The 21,326-nt window shown below is 40.7% G+C and overlaps 1 protein-coding gene across 3 annotated transcripts; it reads right to left on the reverse strand.

Annotated features, from left to right (window-relative positions):
- Positions 1–20,495, reverse strand: ahr1a (aryl hydrocarbon receptor 1a). Of its 3 annotated transcripts, XM_018740549.2 has the most exons (12): positions 20,095–20,161; positions 18,993–19,068; positions 18,455–18,642; positions 9,304–9,395; positions 8,943–9,032; positions 7,054–7,177; positions 6,742–6,872; positions 5,392–5,594; positions 4,866–4,975; positions 4,149–4,290; positions 1,924–3,781; positions 1–540 (listed from the first exon to the last, which is right to left on the reverse strand). In XM_018740549.2, the coding sequence occupies exons 2-12, from the start codon at positions 18,998–19,000 to the stop codon at positions 388–390; spliced, it is 3,099 nt and encodes a 1,032-aa protein (XP_018596065.2). In that variant the 5' UTR covers positions 19,001–19,068; positions 20,095–20,161; the 3' UTR covers positions 1–387. The 3 variants fall into 3 exon arrangements, with proteins under 3 accessions (XP_018596065.2, XP_018596064.2, XP_029101787.1); XM_018740548.2 differs by lacking the exon at positions 18,993–19,068 and having other exon boundaries at positions 20,095–20,495; XM_029245954.1 differs by lacking the exons at positions 1–540; positions 18,993–19,068 and having other exon boundaries at positions 3,674–3,774; positions 20,095–20,495.
- Positions 20,496–21,326: the final 831 nt, after the last annotated feature.

Raw genomic sequence — 21,326 nt, forward strand, 5'->3', positions numbered from 1 at the left:
CTTATCATTACTAAATGCACATAATTTATACAGCGTAAAATACTGTTGATGTTAGGCCGATAGTTTTCTATAAACATGTGCTTGGCAGTTCTTGAAGAGAGACCACGTCATGTGGCAGAAACAGACACCAACCTGAAAAAGCAAATTTAATAGCGACTTTTGGGGATACTGTTATTTAGGAAGGCCTGGAACATCACGCTTCTAAGATACTTAATGCATGCTATTTAAGCAAACACTCAAAGTTACAGAAGTATGGTGGTACAGCAATAGGACTGAAACATATCTACAGCATTTTCCTAGTTGGCCCACCCTCAGTCCCACAAGCAAAAATGAAGATCACCCCCTAGGTGACGTGGCCAGTGCCCAAGGCGTCAAAATCACCCAGTCTCATGCTCTCGTGAACCCACCCAGGGTTGGGTCAGGGTACAGTGGGCTCTTGCTGGGATGCTGGTGCAGAGGCTGTCCTGCTTGCTGGAAATCAGTCAGCCCAGAGGATTCTGGGTAAAACATGCTCCTGTTTCCATTGCTGCTGTTCTGAAACTGAAAAAAAAAAGTAATTGTCAAATCCACATCAAAGTTAATAAATGCAAGCTTTTACGCTGTTTTCACTGTGGTTTCAAAAGCAGCTTTTGTCGGTTAATATGCAGCATTTCATTAGCCAGAACACCGAGAGCCCTGCAACTGGCAAGTAGGGCAGAGTAGATAGAGCTTCCACCTTGTACTCCAAGGACCCAGGTTTGAAATAAGTCTCCTGCGGTAGTACCCCTGAGGAAGGTATTCCATCTGAAGTGCTGAATTGGCCAGTTGTACAAGCAGGTAAATTGTTGGAAGGCACCCAACACCACAGGTGGTTTTGGAAAAAGGTCTCAGCAAAATAAATAAATAACTTTCACTATTATGTAGACATTACCCATAATGGGTAGAGCTGTCATTTTGTAAATGGAAAGCCCTGGGCTAGGATTCTGGTTCCTGCTATAGTACCCTTGAGCAAAGTACTTACCATGAAAAGCTAGAGTAAAAAAGACTAATTTCTGTAAATTTCTGTTTCAATTTGTCTTTCCCAGCCTTTGCAGCCTTTCCCAATGCCTTTTACACTTTAATCACCTTTCTAAAAGGCATTTCTAAAAACTTGGCTTGCAATTTATGATATGTAGAAATAAAGTTCACACAATCACTGGCTGTCTTTAAGTCTGCAAAGCATGTGAACGCTATGTCATTAGAGGTGAGGTAGTGCACAGCCTTTCTAATACATGTATGACACCAGATCATCATTTGATGACTAGATCAAGGTAAGGTACATATGAATACACTAGATTTAGCCAGAAAGTAGCCATATTGGCACCACTTAGGGACAAAAACCTTTTGGATTTGACACAAGTGTGAATCTCTGTCCCAAAACATCTGCCACAAGAAATTGCACTTTACAGAATAAAGTACCTATTGTGTAAATAAAATGACATTGTGAAAAACAAAAATGTCATTGTTTGGAATAATAGGCCAGCTGCATGTAGAAAAGGGCAGATATTTTCATAAGCCTTTGTATTGTATATACTATTTTATCTCTAATTTAACCTGGAAACAATGACCACTAGTGCAAAGGTAGGTTTCTCACTTTTAGAAATAAACCACAAACACGCAAATATAAGCTCAGTTAAATATTTACTGTTTTAATAAATATTAATCTTTTATTAATTTACTATTTAAATTAATATTTAAAGAAATATTACTGTTTACACCATGAATACCCTGACACTACTGTAAATAACCCCGGTTACATGTGAGGGACAGGTGTATTCAGAGAAGCTGTTGTGGTTTTTCGTGGTACTGGAACCCACTGAATAAGGGATGACTGTGACAGAAAAGGAAGCTCACAGACCATGTTTGGAAATTCAGTAAAGTATTTGAAAGGCGAATGACCCTTACCAGTGCAAGATGACCTTGTGAAGGTACAGCACTTAACAGCATGGGGTTAAGTCCCTGGTTCTGCCGCATTTGGGAGGTGTGAGCATGGGGCAGGCACCTGGTGGCCTTGCTGCACCATGGAGCACCATCACCCTCCTGCAGGCTGAGGACACAGCTCCTTCCTCTGAGGCCCCCTGAGTCCAAGTTCTCCAATAGTTCCTCCAGGTCGAGGCTGGTGAAGTCAGCCACAGGTTCGGCTGAGGGCTCAGCTAACTGAGGTGGGGGGAGCCAGTCCTCCAGTTGGCATGGAGGCAGGCACTGGGTGTGGGTAACGGATATGGTGTTCAGCTGGTCCATAGAGTGGAGACCCGGGGTTGAACCCTCCAGACTAAAGTGTCCATACAATGCTTGGCTCTGGTGCTGCCGATCAGGTTGGTCCGGGTGAAATAAAGGAGGTTGATGCTCACTGCCATCTCCTGCAGTGACAGGGTGACTCAGAGAAGAACATTCCCCATTGACCGGTATTTCTACACCGTCCCAAAGAGATGGGTGTTGCTCTGTAGCCTGCTCCAGCTGTAGCCCCCTCTGTGCATGGTGTTTGCACATTAATAATTGTGCCTGCTCAGAGTGAGGGTTCTGCTGGGCTGGTATGTCTTGTTGGGGTGGCTGTTGACGGAGTAGATGTGTTAGATTCTGTTGCCTGTGCAGCAATGAACCACATTCTTGCACCTGTCCCACCTGCTGATGTGGAAGCTGCTCCTGATGATGTACATGGGTGAGATGGTGTTGCTGTCCTAACAACAACGCCGATTCTCGGGTCTGGCCCAACTGCTGATGTAGGACTTGCTGTTGATGATGCAGATGTGTGAGATTCTGCTGAGCCTGTAGCAGTGATAAAGTTTCCTGATCGTGTGGCACTTGTTGGTGCGGGAGCTTCTGCTGACAATTTACATGTGTAAGATGCTGCTGTCCCACTGACACCAATCCTGATTCTTGGTTCTGTAGCACTCGTTCATGTGGAAATTGTTGGTGATGATGCAGATGTATGAGATTCTGCTGCGCCTGTAGCAACAATGTTGATTTTTGATCCTGTGGCACCATGCTGTTCAGGACTTGCTGCTTATGATGTAACGACAGTCCAGGTTCTGTTTCCTGAGGCACAAAAGACAGCTGCTGTGGTGGATTTAGTCGCTGTCGTGGCAGTTCACATAAGGGCTGCTGTTGGTTTTGGTGTGGAACATCCTGAGGTTCCTGGTGGTGTTTTCTAGTAGGAGCAACATGCTTTGAGGGAGCATTTGGAAACATACAGTCCAATTTTTTCCCAAGTGATCCCTCCACGAACGAAAGGATTTCATCTGCTGCATCCATGATGTCAGTGTTACCATGTAAATTAACTTTCCAAAATTCCTCATCCTGCTGAGAGAGTTCAAGGTCCTCCCTACATATTTCAAGGGTTTTCATGAAACTGGGCAAGTCCGTGTTTTTGTCCTCTGTGAAACGTTTGCTCTGTTGCTGTTTAAAGAAGCTGTTTTTGGACAGTGAAAGAACACTATCCACCCATTCAGTGGTGAACACGTTGCTGAGACCTCCCATTGCACCTGTAAGCTCACTGCCGTGCATAGGGACCTTGTTCCGTCCTGGAACAGACACGTAGATGGAGTCGTCCTGCTTCATGATGGCCCCCAGGAGCGAGTTTGGGTCCACGGACTCCATGTCCTTGGAGGGAGCAGAATCCACCCCCGAAGGTGCCATGCTCCCAGACATTGAGTCAGCAAGGGACCTGGGCAGGGCAGTGTCATAGAGGACAGCCTCTCCGGTAGTGAAGCTAAAAGGTAGTTTCAAGTTGCGCTTCTTTAAGTTCTCCTCACCCTCCTGTTCCCTAAGGAATGCCATGACATAGCAGTTAAAGGTAAGAGACAAAAATATTGAATAAGACACTTCCATAAAGCCTAGCATAACAATAACATTACCACCCATTATTATGAGCAATTACACAGTAATTTTTATCCCTAATTTATACATGATATTGAAGGCCTTGTTGAAGAACCTATGCTGAAAGTTGTAATCTTCATAGTCATAAGCGTTCCAAGAAGAAAAAAACAGAATATTGCCATCTACGTTGCCAAATGCTGAAGGCTCAGTGTGCTCTCAATTAGTTATGTTAGGGAAATTCATCATAATGTAGTCATGCTCAAATTTCAGTGAGTTGAGTCCACAGTTGTCTTTTGAGGGTGAGGGGAACGTACGTGAGAACTTTCTGAGTGGCGATGATGTAATCCGGTTTGCCATTCCTGTAGATCAGCCTAGCGTTCGCCTGCACCCACAGCCAACGATTCTGCTTGCTGAGAAGCCTGAAGACAGTCAACCCGCTTTCACCAGTCTTAATCACTGTGGTGGAAAATCAACAGGCTGTTAAGACAGGGAGGATGCTTGCTTTTAACCACAAACAGCCAACAGTAAACAGTTGAGTATTTGTTCAAATAACAGAGGTGATCCATCAGTTCACCTTTGTAATACCTACTCGAATCACCGATAAGATCATATTTTGGAATAAGATGGAATGGATGTGCAGTGGTTACAGATCCAGATGTGAAACCTGAAGGTTTCTAGTCAGATATAAATGGGTTAACATCATGACGTAGTTTTGGTTAATAGTCTCAGTAAAGTAATGTAATAAAAATAATGAAACCTTTTTAAAAGTATATGACTTGAAAGTACTTTTGTGTGGTATGTTCATAACAGATTAAGATGCTTGGAATGTATCTGAGAGCTGTGTTCTGATGCTTGCGCTATTGTGCAAGTCACGAGTACTGAAAACTGACAGTGTTTCTGCAGACACACCTGTCGTCGGATGCTATCCTGTACTTATTCTTGCGTGTAATGTAATGTGATCACATTGCCCCCCGATCCGGTGTCATTCAGAAGGACTGCATCACAAATGTAAAAGGAAGCACAACACTCACTGCGTACGTGATTCTCCGCACAGTACAGCATGTCTGCAGCATGGATGAACTGGTAACCTGTCCCTCGGTCACAAAGCTCCTTTTCCGTGTATCCCAGAACAAGCTTGCCTCTGTGAACAAAAAAAGTCCTGGTATGAACAGCTGCAACAACGGTTGCCAATAGGAAGCAGAGCTTTCCACAGTGACTAAAGCCTGTATAGCATACTTCACATCCATTTAGAAGATCACTTTTCACCAAATACACAACAATACTTAGGTACATTACTATAGTACTGGCATGGAAATTTTTTAATTACTTGCCGTGCTCCTGATCAAAAGTAATCATAGATCAGTGGATCATCATATAGTACATGACTAGTTCTAGATGGTGTGGAGGTGTAGTGAGGGGAACGTCCACCAGTTGGAGTGGAAAAGTAGAAAGTGAAGAGAGAAGCGGTAAGGAGTGTGATAGCGGAGTTGCAGGGAGCGGAAAAGGCATTTCATGGAACCTGGTGAATTTTGACCTAACTTGAAAAACAGAACTCACTTGGCATCGCACGCGGTGGGTGTAAAATCCAGCTTGTGCTTGGTCTTGAAGAAGAAGCTGCTCGTTCGGATCTCGAGAATGGAGGGTGGCTGCACAGGCGTGACTACAGCAAACAAGGCCAGCTGGGCTGGAATCGGGGAGCCCTCTTCCGTCTTCTGGTTCTGCCCATGCAGGAACTTCAGACGACCCTGAAAGTTCATTGCCTGAAGAGGTAAAGAGTAACATCGTTCATCAGTCATGAGCAAATACTTTCTGGTAGAAATGAAGAACTGAAGCAGGTTGTGAAAAAAAGATTTTTTTTAAATTAAACATTTACATGTATTCATTTAGCAGATGCTTTTGCCCAAAGCGACGAACATCTCAGCAAAAGTACAATTTATGCATTACGAAAAAGAGACATAGCTGCAGACATGTGACTCAAGTAAACCTAGTTTGTTACCTACCACTTGCTGCACTGAGGTTCATCGTTCGAGTAGGTACATAAAACACAGGATAGGCAAATCCCGATACCCTCCCTCCAATTTTTTTTTTTTTTTTTATTTATTAAAACGTCCCCCTGACAGCATAAGTGGAATAGTAATGAAACAGTTCCTCTTGAAATATTTACTTATTTTAATAGGTAAAATAGGTATTTTAATGGATGTTCAATGTGGAGTAAGTGCCTAAAACTATTAACTTAGTCATCTGTTATCAGGGTCATGTTCATCCACAGCCTATCCTGGGAAGCATAAGGTGCAAGGCGGGGCATAAAACTAACTGCTAGGAACCATTCTGAACATATCAATTGAACACAGTGCTACACAGTAATAACTATAAGTAAGTTTAATAATAACCAGGAAAAAAAAATTATTTCAGAGGTTGTGCAGGGTTCAAAAGGTCAGTAAAAAACCTGTATGCTTGTTCAACAAAACAAAACTTCCTGTTCTCAATTCCCATATATAATTTCAGTTTTAGTTAGTGACTTTCAGAATGTGTGCTGGTTAAAAAAAAAAATCACACAAAAGTGAAAAGACACTGAAACAAAACATCTTCTATTAAATACTGGAAGAATTTAGGATTACTGGAATTTAGGGGGGATGCGTTTAGTACTCAAGGCTTGCGTGCTAAGCTATCTGTGTGATCACTTCCTGTTCTGCACAAATGCCGGTGACCTGGCATTGAACCTAAGCAGAGGGATGGAAATGAAAACTGAAAACACAATCCCTCAATCCCCCTTACTGGTAAAACTGTGAAACATACGTAGCACAATGGTTTACGAAAAAATGAATTCGATATACAAAAGACAAAAAAACGACGACGTCAAATAAGGATCCCTGAGACTGAGAGCAAAACTGTTTGTTTTTATCTTACAAGGAATCCGGAGGAGCTGTCCAGAAGGCACCTCAACCTGCACACGAAGTTGCGCTCTAGGAAGGAGGAGTTCTCCGGTGGAAGGTCCTCTGGATTGTAGCAGGTTAATGGCAACGTCAAGCTTGAGAGTGCTGGAAGGAAATATTAGTTTAAAACATAGTGGTATGGCTTTGCGTGCTCATCACCATGTAAACCTAGCCATTACACAGCTTTTAAAAGACAGCCTGACTTTATAATTCATTAACAACAGAATATTCCACAACAGCAGTGCTGTTCAGGTTTCGTTAACTAATGTAGCTTGGATCCCCTTACCTGAGTCTCCGTGGCCAACCTCTGGGCCAGCAGTAGGGTTGAGCGCCCAATGCAGCTGTCTATGGAACTCCACGCGGTCTTCGGCATGGATGAGATCATAAGCACTCTGGTGGATGATATCAGACTGCAGAGCAAACAGAGCAGTTAGCCTAAAGAAATGTATGTAGCCCCATACATTCTTTCACAGCTATGTAAAAGATTACACTTTTACACATAATCTACGCTGCTTGCCGATTCACCGGTTTTTTTGGTTTTTGCTTTACATTTTTTTCTGTCTTTTTTTTACACAAAGGTTAAACTATTGGCCCGCAAATATTGCTCAGATATGCACTTTCATTTGTATTTTTCATTTGGTTTCCTCAGTTAGTGTTTCATGCACTGTTCTTACATATAGGACTCTAGATGTGTGACACAACCACAAAAGATGTGACATTCCTAATTGCAGTGAGTATCCACAGGTGTATGACTACTTCCTCTGCCAAGGCCAGTGCAGTGAGTGGTTCATAACTTTACCAGCACATCTCATCACATCCCGTAAACTCCTGTGGTACACAGCTCCCCACTACATTACACAGTCACATTCAACTTGGGGCAGACTACAGATAGCCAAATGTGTTATGTAATGTTACATAGTTAGTATACAGTATTTACCAAAATTGACTGCAAGTTTTGCTGTTGTGCTCTAGTGTGAGATTAACAATTTACATTTCTTTATTCAGCAGATGCTTCGCTGTGAAAAGCAACTTCCAATGAACACTATGCAGTGTTACCAGCCCATCTCTTACTCATCAAGGTTACTTACACTGCTAGATACACTACTTACACTGGGTCATTGATCCATACATCAGTGGAACACACACACACACACACACACACACATTATCAGAACCGCTTGTCCCTTACAGGGTCACGGGGAACCGGAGCCCACCCGGCAACACAGGGCGTAAGGCCGGAGGGGGAAGGGGACACACCCAGGACGGGACGCCAGTCCGTCGCAAGGTACCCCAAGCGGGACTTGAACCCCAGACCCAGTGGACAGCAGGACTGCGGTCCAACCCACTGCGCCACCGCACCCCCTATTCAGTGGAACACACTCTCTCTATTACTCACACCCTATGGGTGAACCTGAACAGCCTGTCTTTGGACTGTGGGAAGAAACCCACACAAACATCGGGAGAACATGCACACTCTACACAGACTGAGCAGAGATCGAACCCACATCCTCTTGCACCACCTTTTTGCTGTGAGACAGCAGTGCTACTCGTTGTGCCACTCTTCCAGCTGAAGAAAAACCTAACTTAACAAATGGCTAAAAGGACAAATCCTTTGGGAGAAAACACTGCTATGATGATCATACAGCAAAATTTGACCCAAAATGCTAACTTTCTTAATAATAAAATGTGAACCATTATGAGACCCACATTAACATGGCAGAATGCTACGAGAATGGTGAAGAGGCTTATTTCATACTGGACCGTTGCATGATGTGTGAAAAAACAAGAAGTTCAGCATAAATCTATGCAATTCTCAGAGCCTTGTCTCATGTCTCGTAATAGTTCGAAATCCTACAACAGTCCAAATTGTATTAAACAATCCTATCTAATATCTGAAGGGAAGGACAGAACACATTAACTTAGTTTTCATGCAAAATTGAGGTTAAACGGTAAAACATAAAACATCAAAATAAAAAGTTTGGCTCGATGCCAAATTCAATCTTTGCTTCCGGCCACGTTGAGGAAATAACAGAGCAATCAAGTTCCTCAGCAGAGCTGGAATTTCACACGCAATAATCACATAAAAAAACAAACGTTTGAGATATAATCTACAAACCATAATGTGTGTGATACGAGTTGAACAGAAGGTAATTATGCAAGGAAGGGAATGCTCACCTGGTGGAATCCAAGGTAGTCTTGAATGGTAGGAGACACATAGAAGATTGTACCACTGGCAGTGACCACCAACACAAAACCATTAAGGAGCTGTTGAAATGACCAATGGATGAGGAAAAAATGTTAAATATATGAAAATATCAGTGTTGCTGTTGTTTTATGTATGTTTGACAATAGCAACTCAAGAAAGTTGAGATATCTGTTCAAGTGTATCACATTGAAAAACCGCATTAACAGTACAGCTTATACTTTGTTGTCCTGAATGTGATAGCACAGCTTTTCAGAACACAGTAAAAACAGGGTGATAAAACAACATAGCAGGAATATCAGTACAGCTGACCCTTGGTTTCCCAGAATGTACCTGCAGCAGTAACTCGCCTTCCTGAAGCTCCTCCCCCTGTTGCCTCGGGCCACGGCCATCCAGAGAGCGGCAGGTATCAGAAGGCAGGGTCACTGGAGTGCAAGGGAACAAGAAGAGTATCATCACTGTGAATTAAGAAAGCTCTGGAAGAATGAGGTCTAACCGGTTGCCTTGCAACAATAGCATTCAGCAGCACAGCAGTACCAGTGAGCTCACTGAGCTCTCACACAAGCAGTCCGCACATCTTCGTAGCACAATATTTAAAATTATAGTCAGGAAGCAAGAGATAGGGTGAAAAATAGTTTTCATCAGAACTATGGTACAGACTGTCATGCATTTCACAGGGGCAAATGGTGGTTGTAACTACTGTTTTTGGAGCTGAAGGTCATAGGTTCAAGTCCCACCTCTATCTTCAGCTGTAGTACCCATGAGCGAGGTATTTACCCTAAATTGCTCCAGTAAAATTACCCAGCTGTATAAATAAGTAAATAACTGTGAAGTAGCTAAACATTGTCATGAACAAGTTGCTTTGGAGAAAAGAGTCAGCTGAATGAATAAATGTATATTTTTATTATTTGCCCACAGCTTTAAGGCCAGTGGGTGGTGTAGTGGTTAGAACCGTTGTCTTGCAATCCCTGCTCCTGCTGTAATAGCGCTGAGCAAATTACTTACCCTCAATTGATACAGTAAAATCATTCAGCTATGTAAATGGGTAAATGTGAACAGCACAGTATACAAACCTCACATTGTAAGTCAATATGAAGAAGGCAGCTAAATAATGGTTAATAACATCCAATTTAGTACATTCTTCAAAGTTTGCTTTAGCATGTACAATAATTGCACTAAAACAGCGTTCCTATTTAGTGCATTGAGCAAAAACAAAGCAGCCACAATCAAAGTTGGCAATGTTGGCGAAAGCTCTGCTCCAGGCAGTCAGGGAAATTTAATAAGACAAATTGTCTGTGCGTGAGCTCCTCACAGAGGGTTACTGTCTCCTCCGTTTCTGCAGACAGAGCACATTCAGAACCTCCGTCACATGAATGCGTGTCGCCCCGAACAAAACCTCCGCGAAGTACATTTCATGAAATGCTACGCATGTGACAGGGCAGGCGATGTAGGGATGTCATCGTTCCACCCCGTGCGTGCATGAGGACGTGTCAGGACATGAAGTCAAAAGTACTTCTCTAAGTCAGGATCACCACACAAAAAGTGTCGCTGCCTGCAGTGGAACAGAGCAGGTTTTCCGTCACAATAAAGCGGACCTGCTCTCTGTGCTGAAGGTTAGCTTTGATCATTTTCGAGCAGATTTATGCACAGTTTAAAATCTTTGAAAACAAGCCACATGGCAGCAATAATAACTGAGTTATTACAAATACTAGGCTACATTTGAAAAGTCCAACAGAACATTGTAAGTCATGAGCAAAGTTAGTTATTACCTGGCCAGCATAAAACTGTACTATAAAAGAAAAAGGAAATAATGACTTGAAGTAAAAATACATATCTCATTTGTTCAGCTAATTTGCAATGAAAACACACACACACACAATTTTGTTTTGACTGTATTATCTATTGCATTAAAAAGACATCCTGTCACTGCCTCAAAGTATCCATTTCAGGAAGCATGATCTTTTTTCCCTACACAGAGAATTGTCATCTCAAGTAATACGTTCAATTAAAAAATCCATCTAAATTCCCAACACATTTAACAGAGAGATAATAAACATTAGAATAAACCCTACTTTCTACCCTAAACTCAGCATTATCATGTAACGCTTGTGCATTCCATAGTTTGCAATTTCTCACTGAATGTGAGGCACATCATCCCTTGTCAGAGTTTCACTGCTTGATAGTTCAGTTTTCCTTAACAGCATGCTGCAGGTCAAGGGCCTATCTCAAAGTAAACAGTCAAAGACAACACTCACTGCAGGCCAACTATAATTCAGTTTCGCGTGTAAACAGAGCTAAGTCATGAGTCACATGAAGGAATTATGAATGCTTTCAAAGCTCAGAGAACTGGGAAAACGTAATTAAAAATAACTTACAGACCTTGCCTTCAAGGGTCTGCATATTAAGCATGAAAAAACACCAAAAGCTTTCCACATATAACTAGGTGACATTTTCCAAATTAAGTTTGCCTTTAGAAGCTATTATGCAGCAAAAATCACGTAAAAAAAAACTGAGATTCTTCAGAGTATTAAGGATTGGGATGTTGATTCCACTCACTCCCTAAAAGGACATTTTACATATGAAAAGTGCTCTTTGTTTTGGCTATTGCCACCGGATGGGAATCTTCGTCCAGCTCCAGATAAGAATTCAAAATCCTTCAGCAATTAAGTCAAAATAGTCTCACTGTGGCCTAATTACAAATTTAGCCAGACTAATAATCTCCAACAACAAAAATCGTCAAGAAATTTATCCTGTCCCAGTGGATGATATTATCAATCTTGCCATCATTTCATGAAATACCTTTTAAAATTTTCCACATGAGATAATTTAGATATGTACAACACATGAACATAAAACATAAACAGCTGTAACAATAAAAGAAACACAGCATATAGGCAACATGCAAGATAGGAATGCAAAGATGGGATCATAAATCTGTTCGAATGCTTAATTAACAAGAATATTTAACAGTTGACTGTGCTCCAAAGACACAAAAAGAAATAGCAAAGACTAATTCCATACATATCCATAAAAATGGATAAGATTGCATATTTATTTATTGAGAATTATGAAAACCATTTATTTTCAAGCCATGCTGTGCTGCCAATTTATCTTTCTTGTCATTTTCATCAACTGCTTGTTGAATGGAGGGTCACAGTGGTCCGCTGCCTATCCCAGAAGCACGGAGTGCAATTCAGGGTACACCGTGGACAGGACACCAGCGCACCAGGCTTCCCATTGTCAATAGAGCAAGTAAAATAAATACAAATCAGTGTAATTTACAAATCACACTTGAAATCTATTAGAAAAAAATTACAGAACTATTACAAAAATGAATCAAGAAGCACTTATTCGAGTGTGTTCACAACAACGTAATTAATTTTTACAGATCTCAAGATGAAAAGTGCCCATATGTACATGTGCTCATTTCTTCTGTGGTGTTTCTCATCTCATTGCTCACATTAACCTACACTCAGCAGGCAGTTTTTTTTTTTTTTTATTTTTTTTTTTCCACAAGCAGCTGATTTTTAAAACCTTAAATAAACAATCCCTGAGGCTTACACAATTTGTGCAAGCAAAATATTAAGATAATATCTGGCACAGGATCTCAGCCCTTCTCACATGCAAGTCCCTCGACTGCGGCTGCTCAGAGCCCACCCCACATCAATGGCTAAACGGGTCAAAGTTTGCTGCTCTGAGCCAACAAATATGTAACCGTTTCATAACCCGTGTCTGCAGAGTCTAAGAGTTCAACACGTCTGTTCTAGATTACTCACGCAAGCCCCCGAGCCCCAACCCTTGGGAGTTTGTCTAAACCCCAGGCCACAGCGGAATGCTCATAACACAGCAACAATCTTGACAAAACAAGCCCAACAAAAAGGCACACAAAGTAAACAAAACCACAGACTGCCTTCAGAGAGACACACGCAACAGCAGGTTTCCAAAGAAAACATGTCCAGAATCATTTCCAAGGGGATTCTTTATTAATGCTGATCAAATCACTTAATTATCCACTGCAGTCTAGTCTGAAAGCTGATTTTTTTTGTTTCTTTTTTTTTTTTTTTTTTTTTTTCAAATAAAACCCTGCAGTTCATGGGGTGAAGGAAAAAAGTGAGAAAAAAAATTCTGTGGCACATATGATTCTAATCCAGTTTATATACACTCCCTGACTTGGCTTAATATATTTCACCATATTTTATCAAGTTCCTCATGCAGGTGCTTATAAAAGGTATATAAGAAACGCAAGTGTAAATAAGAAAAACAGTTATCTGAAGAATCCAAATGCCGAAAAGAGGAAGCTGCTGAAATGCATCCACGCAAAACAAAAAAACGACTTGAGGAAAAATGCAAAACTACCTGTGATGTCTGAAACAACGCTTAAAAATAAAATATATGAAAATTCCACAGAAGACAAGCTCTCAATGTGACCACTATAATAATACCATAAATAAAAAAATTAATTATCCAATCATATATTGTGGCCCTCAGAGAAAATAGTACATAAAAAAGGTATTAAATCACAAACAAAAAATCTTTGCACAGTTTTTCCACAGAAAGATTAACTTGTTAATTATTAATCAATAATTTGTTTCAATAGGAAAAATAACACATTCCTGAGCATGCAAAATTCCTTTCTTATCTTATACAGATGGACAAAATGCAATTCAAAACCAGGTGTAGAATATGACAACAATATGTGTTATAATAATGTAATTACTGCAATCACATTTAGTGCTTTTAATCGCTTTCTGGTGAGCTTTTTTGTAAAACATCATTTGCAATGGACTAATGGTAAATCAAATCATACAAAGTCGTTTGTAGTGGTATTGCCTTTCAGGATTGTTAAATGTGTTTTGTTCTTTTTCTGTAAGGAGTTTCTCGAAAATGTACATTTATATGTCATATGCATTTTAAGGTTTTAAGGTTTTAAGGGTACAATTTAGGTGACTGCTAATGATGCTGGTGAACACTATACAGGCATACCGTAGTATACAGACTTTTGGTTTATAGACTTTCTGTATAACAGCCTTAGAAAGGTTGTAATAGGTTGTTATGCAAACCGACTTCTCTCGGTATTATGTTCTGAGATTTACGTAACTTTGGAGAAAACCATCTGTTAAATGAATAAATGTAAATGTAAGCATACTATGTGTGTCTTTCATATGGTAACTTGTACTTACTGTACAGCAGTTTAGTAAAAAATTCAGTTTCTGCCCTAATCTAGCCTTTGTCAATTTCCTTCTTGATGATGTTTAATATCTTCTCGTTCTAATGACTTAATTATTATTTCTAGAGAGTGTTTGGAGAGTCTGTGTGGAAATAGCTGTGCATGTCTGAAGTTCAGAAACATATAATTTTTTCCCTGTTTAAAATAATGGTAAAGGACCTCGCAATTTACAGACTCTTGGTATATGGACTGTTTTCAGGAACAAATTAGGTCCGTATAACGGGGGATACCTGTATTTTATGACTGTTTTTAAATGAACAGAATCCCATATTAACCAAGGTTTTGCCCACCAGATCTGTAGAATCTGACTGCAAAAGAAGCTCACAGCCATCAACCTTAGATGCCCAAGGACTGTACATCATGTAAAAATTCTGATTCAACTGCCTATCATTTGTTGCACAGCACAGGCCAAAGTTCTCTCTTTTAGCAAGGATATATGGAAATGCAAAACTGGCATCTTCCATAAACCATACTGTTGTGATCATTTTGTATTCACACTGTCAATAGTTAGCAAAACATTTTAGTGATTATACATGTTATAGACTTTAATTTGGTATCAAAGTGACCAGGACAAGTGGTTTGCGAAAGTGAGTCAGCGAGTGAGTGAGTGAAATTTTTATTTATTTTAAGCATTGACACCAGTTCTGTTGTCAAAGATTAGCTATATATACAATGCTTCCTTCTAATTGATTTTCAAGGAAAGTATCCACTGTTTATGCATTGTTTTCTAATGGGAATAGAAGCATCTGGACTTGTACCTCAACTTACAAACATAGCTGGAGTAGGAAATCGAATTGTTTACAAATCCAACCATTATGTTACATTCTACAAAAGCTTAACAAACTTTAACCCCACAATTTAACATTAGGCATAAGATAGTAAACTCTGTGGACAGGATGCCAGTTTATATTACTGTTTATTAACACTACATTAAACATTAAAGTCTATTCTAAAGTGAGTAAACACAAAAAATATTTAATGTCCACATCTCCTTGTGTGTTGTGCTCTGTTTTATATGTGGAAGATGGTGCCACGTTCCTCCTGCATTTCAGGTATCAGAGTGGAGTAGAGAAAGGAGAATGAGTTCTACTGTGATGGGCAACACCGAGTAAAGAATATATTAAGAAGTATTTCACCTTTCCGACTAAGCGTCTGCAACCGAGGACACATTAACAGGCCACAGCCAATGGCCAATGTATGTTTGACAGTATCTGGTCACTTTCAGTGTGCAATCAGAAGACAAAATAATAGATATGTAGCTGTAGTGTCTGTAGGTGTCTATTTCTTTATTTTCTGTGGAAGTCTCTGATACACACACACACACACACACACACACACACACACACACACACACATTGGCTAAAGCGGCCTGTCCCAAGTGGGATCGCAGCGAGCCGGAGCCTAACAGGGCAACACAGGGCACAATCTGATACAACTATAATTAATTTTAAAAAAAGGCTGAATGAAATCCATCAGCCCAGCTCTATCAAGCATCTCCCTACAGCACCATGTGAGATCATCTGAGCCTAAGTGAATTTTGCTGCCAACTAATGGCAGTAAGCAGAAATGCGGGCCATTTTAGTTCTGCAAACAGAAAAAAAAAATTGCTAAATATAATAGTGGAAAAAATGCAACCAAAAATAAACTCAGAAATGTTTATGTCTTTAAAAATTCTTAACTCAGACGTTTGCAACAAAAGATATAAGTGCTTACAGTGTCAGCATTTTCCAAATGACTTCTTTGATTGCTCACTTCAAAATAAGAGACCAGCTTTTGTCATAAAACAGCCAGCCAAAAAATCTAAGTTATATGTCACAATATGAAATAAACGATAACAGACAGAATATGAAAGTAAGAAAATCTTCAGGAAAGTTAGCTGTAGCTTGAAAGGTTGTAAAACACTTGGGGGCCACAAACTGAGCTGTGAGAAACTGGAGAGGATGCTCAGGGATGTCAATTTAGTAAAAAGATGGTAACCTTTACATGTATTTGTCATGCACATCTTCAAGAGAAGCTGTTTGTCTGTTTTAAAATAGGATTCCAATATAAAGTATAAAGAAACACACAAATATTACTGACAATACATAAAAATACACAATTTATCTAAAAGTGTTAATGGTGTCTTTATAATGCAACATTACTCCCATGTTTTAGCAGCATAAACTGTTCGGACAAATGAAGACACCAAAGAATGTGGTTCATTATACTGGAACCCCATTCTGCAGGTTCCTTAAAACAAAGGCGAAATGTTTTTGTTGTGAAAAAAATATCTATTGTTGCTACGCAGCCCAGACTTCCTTGGAGGAGAATAAATGATTTGCCATTTTTTCATTTCACTTTCCGCAGGATCTCACACACCCAAATGGCATCCTGTTGTTCGTCAGCACTTCCTATCCTCTCATTGAGCATGAGGCACCTTAGCTGGCCTCCATGCATCACCCAAGTGCCCTTGCTGGGTTTCATGGTACTGAAAGGTAACCGACTCCGTGGCAGGGCGGAGTGGTGTACAAATCAGTTGACAAAAGACTCATGTTGCGGCTCACAAATGATCACATATGATCCATGTAAAACAAAATTCTAAGAGCTGGTCCTTGTTTTTTACATGTTAAGGCAAAGATATAAGGACAAAATGTGACATGTAATCTCTTGAGACCACAATCTTCATTTGTCAGGACCTCTGCCTCTCTATTCCACCACTTAAACACAAATCAGGTACCTTGTTTGCATTTATAGACTGGTATGTTTTAAGATGTTAACACCACTTTGCTACATTTAAGATGTTTCTGTTGGCACTGAACTGTCTGAAATTCTGCCAACACTCTTGCATCCCCATAAGTCCCCTAAATAACACACACACACACACACACACACGCACACACACACACACACACACACACACACACACACTGTCTGAAGCTGCTTGTCCCAAGCTGGGTCACGGTGAGCCAGAGCCTAACCTGGCAACACAGGGTGTAGGGCTGGAGGAGGGGACACTCCCAGGACGGGACACTAGTCCATCACAGGGCACCCCAAGCGGGACTCCCACCAGAGAGCAGGCAGAGGCCAAACCTGCTGCGCCACTGCACCGCCTCCCCTAAATAACAGCTAGTTGTAAAAAAAAAAAACTACAAATAGCAAAATTCAAACTGAAATAATTTATTAATAACATTTTTCATAATTTAATTAAATGTTTAGTCCAAGTTAAAAGAAAACAGGCTGTAACTCAGCAGTAGTTTTATATAAATAATTATACTAAATAACACTAAATTCAATAAATCCATTCATAATAATAAATTATGAGTAAAAACCTAGAAAATATTTGATTTAACCTTTACCAAAAGCACTGCTCCATTGGAAATGAAATTGCCCCAATATGAAATACACACTGAAATATTTAACTTAATAACGACTTCAACTTAATATTATGTATTTTATTTTTATATTATGTTTAATCTTTTTTAAAAGAAATGTGGCACATTGTGAATGGACCCAGTTCTCTCACAAAATACCTCACCTGAGGATTGGTGTGAGGAAATAGTTTCTATTAACACTGGTAAAAGCAGCAAGTTACTACACGCAGACTGCTGAAAGGCAGCCTTAAACCAGGACTTTATCATCAAAGCCCTGATGAATATTAGTTAGTAAGTGTGTCTCCTAAAGCAATAACTATAAAGGACCTTCACAGAAACATTCAAACAGGACATGGATTTTTTAACTATGAAGGTTCGGGTGAGAATTAAAGCATTGCACAGAAGAACATGTGTAAACACCAGTGGACCACCCGCTCATCCTTAAACGGGGATCCTATCAGGTCTAGTCATTCCTGGTGCACTCAGAGATCAGACTGTTGTCTGGGCAGCTGACCTGCAAGCATCCAAACTGTAACCTCACTGAGCACAAGAACAGTTCAGGAAAAACAGGACAAACTCACACAAAGTCGGTAGTTCTCACTGTGGCCCAAAATGATGCAAAAACTCTTTTGGCAAAAGTGGAAAATGCACTCATTCTGCCATCCATCCATCCATCCATCCATCCATTCTGCGTCAACAGTTATTACCCACCTCTCTGGGAATAATTACTACACCCTAGAAAAAAATAATTGAAAAAAAGAGAATCATCTTCTCTTAGAGAGCCAATGAAAGCATGTCCAAGAAGGAGACAAATACCAACTGTCAAAACTACCAGTGAAAATGAGGGAAGGTATCACCACTACTGACATGCTAATGAGCACAGTTACTCAATGTAGGGAGGGCTTACCACTGAAGAAGCTCCTGGCACGCAGGTAGCTGACACTCAACCTGAGCACAGTCAACTTATCCAACTTGGAGATCACATCCTGAGGGAAGGGGAGTAGACTAGCCAGTCTCTCCAGCTCCCCATTCAGACGTTCCCGGTGTCTCTTAGAAGGATTGGATTTCGCACCTTCGGCAGAGGTGGGCTTTATGCTACAGTGTGAGGGAAAAAGACAAATCATCAAAGCAATCATGATGACAGTTCATATTATTAATATTTCTGCCTTCTTCTTTCCCTGATCAATCAACAGCCTGGGATCAAGGATTCCAAAATGGTTCAGAGTTCTACAGCACCCAAGGTTCAAACACTGTCTGACCAAAAATCATACAAGTGGTACATAATCTGCATCATTCATATCATATGATAGACATAAAACTAAATAAAATTATCATGGGAAAAAAAAAATCCACCGAAAACCCCAGAATTTTCTCCCCAATTTAAGACACTATTAGAAACTGCAAATGACATTTTACATTGGAAGTGAATTTAAGTATCAATTTACCAAAACATACTTTGAAAGAGCTTTAAATGCTTTGGTGGTATTTTTGTACAAGGATGCAAGTCTTTACCCTAAAAATCTAGGGAAAATATGCAGCATGTCTGACTGGGAAATAAAGATAAGGGCTTAAGACACAAGATGAGGACAATAGTCCCTTATGTACAGAACCTGGTTGACAGTGACAAGCAAAATAAATAGTGCACAATTTTAAACAAAAGGGCAGCACTTTACGCACATTAAAAAGGTAACCAGGCAAGTAACTACATTATGATATGTGGTTTTAGATCATATGACACCTGAAAACTGGTTTGAGCAGTGAAAAAGCCCAGTCCTCACTCCCCAGATAAATAAATAGGGGCTAATAAATGAGTCAGAATATTGATGTCTAATCAGTGATTTAATATAATGCAGATGAGAGAGAACAGAACCCTTGACAGTGTATCGCATGTTCCAGGGGAGCCATGATGGGTTCACTTCATGGCAATGAACTCCTCTATGTTCTTACTGGAAAGGAACTCCACTTCAGCGCAAGAAGTCCGAAAAAAAAGCATCCGTATATAAATGGTAACAACATTTTACACTTTACTCCATCATTTCCTCCGTCAAGAAGAAAGCAGTCTGTAGCAAATTTGCCCGTGAGCTAAACTGTATATATAATATATGTTGCTCTTAGGTTGCTACCGACTAGCTGCTTATAGCTGCATGTTATTCAATCATACTGCATCATATTATATTATATATATATAGTGTGTGTGTATATCATATCATGTCGCTTTGGACAAAATCATGAGCTAAGAAGGACAAGTTTGTCTTAGTACACCCTTAGCCTAGGCTTAAGCCTACGTATCGATAAATCATATGATAATGTGCGAACTGCGTGTGTATAAAGGACTATATAATAATAATTATATATATTTGTATCCATATTAACATGATCATGTACAAACAACTTCTAAAAAGTTTTTTAAAAAACAAAGTATTCACAAATCGCTACTATTTAATTATGTTCAGTCACTTGTTTCCATTAATATTTGTTATTGAAGTTTGCAGCCTGCTGTGTGTGACATGATCATGATGATGATTTCATTTAGTGTCTTAAACGTACCTTTTCTGCATGGGCTTTCTCCTTTTTCGGTTTGCATAGACGTGGTTGCCATTCATTTTCTTATTTATTATCGGTGACTAACTTCGGCTCCCCTCCGAATGTCCGGCTTCGGCGCTTTCGGCTTTGTCCTCGAGGTGAGTGGAGAAAAAAGCACGCGAAGAAAAGCCCCAACCGAGAGTCATGAACGTCCTTCCTTTCTTCGCTCAGCGAGGACTAATCTCCCGACACATGGACTTGTGTTTATCTAACGAGTCTAGTTCATGACCCAGTGACAGCGAACCAACCACAGACCGCGCACGGAATCGACGAGTCGAGAGCGCGCTGCCTACGCGTAGCACATGGCCCGAGCGCGAGCGTGTGGCGCGTGGCGCGTGGACACTGCACTGGTGGCGTGCGAAGCGCGGCGCGCGGTCTCTTCTCTCGCGGCCCGTTCGCTCCGCTCCGCGCTGCACGGGCAGCCGGCTGGTTGTGGGGCGGGCGGAAGCCAGGGCGACGGCGGTAAACCAACCTGTCAAACACCGCCGGGCTCTACAGCCGCCCGACAGGTTTCCGCACACACACCGCAGCGCACGTGGGCTGCTCGCGATCCTAAACAACCGTCGCATCGGCGCACTGAGAGCCAGCCTTCATTTCCAAGGTGGTTTTCAGTGAGATCGGCACACTTCGCACCGCTTTACCCTTCCATACAGCTGGGCTTTCTTCTTCTTGACTTGTACCATTTCGGGTCGGCACTTGACGGAAAGTTCTACAACGGTTGGGATTCGAACCTGCAACCTTAGCACTGCTAGAAAACAGGGCCACTATAATAAATGCCCTACAGCCCTTATTTCAGCAGGACGTGAGTGCTGGCGAGCATCGGAAAGAAGGCAAATTCCATGATGTGTCCCAGTATATGATTATGAGGAGTCAGTCATGTTGAGTGTGGTCACAGCTCAACAGATAATCCCTAAAGCAAAGATTCACTCATGACAGTTCTGTCCTCTTTCCTGACAAATATGTTAATCTTACAGTATGAAGTATAAGTGGAGGGCCATAATCATCTGTGAGCTCTATTTACAAACAAACAAAAATTTACACTGTTTTACAAAACAGTTTGTGTTTTATAAGAAAAGCACTTTGGACAAAACACTATATCTGCATGTAGAATGCAGATCCACATATATAAAAGTAATTAATCACAGTTCCTGCATTTGTGGGTTCTAATTCCATTAGAAATCAGACTTATAAGCAGG

This window comes from Scleropages formosus, chromosome 18, assembly GCF_900964775.1.
Source record: "Scleropages formosus chromosome 18, fSclFor1.1, whole genome shotgun sequence".
In the NCBI taxonomy this organism is placed as follows: domain Eukaryota; kingdom Metazoa; phylum Chordata; class Actinopteri; order Osteoglossiformes; family Osteoglossidae; genus Scleropages; species Scleropages formosus.

Bases quoted from the DNA above. Each gene is read 5' to 3' on its own strand.
- ahr1a (XM_018740548.2), bottom strand. From the start codon at position 20,150: ATGAATGGCAACCACGTCTATGCAAACCGAAAAAGGAGAAAGCCCATG. The intron at 7,178-8,942 runs GTGAGCATTCCC...TTTGCTCTGCAG, and splicing joins ACTACCTTGGATTCCACCAG to TCTGATATCATCCACCAGAG. The intron at 541-1,923 runs GTAAGGGTCATT...TTTTTTTTTCAG, and splicing joins CACAAGGTCATCTTGCACTG to TTTCAGAACAGCAGCAATGG.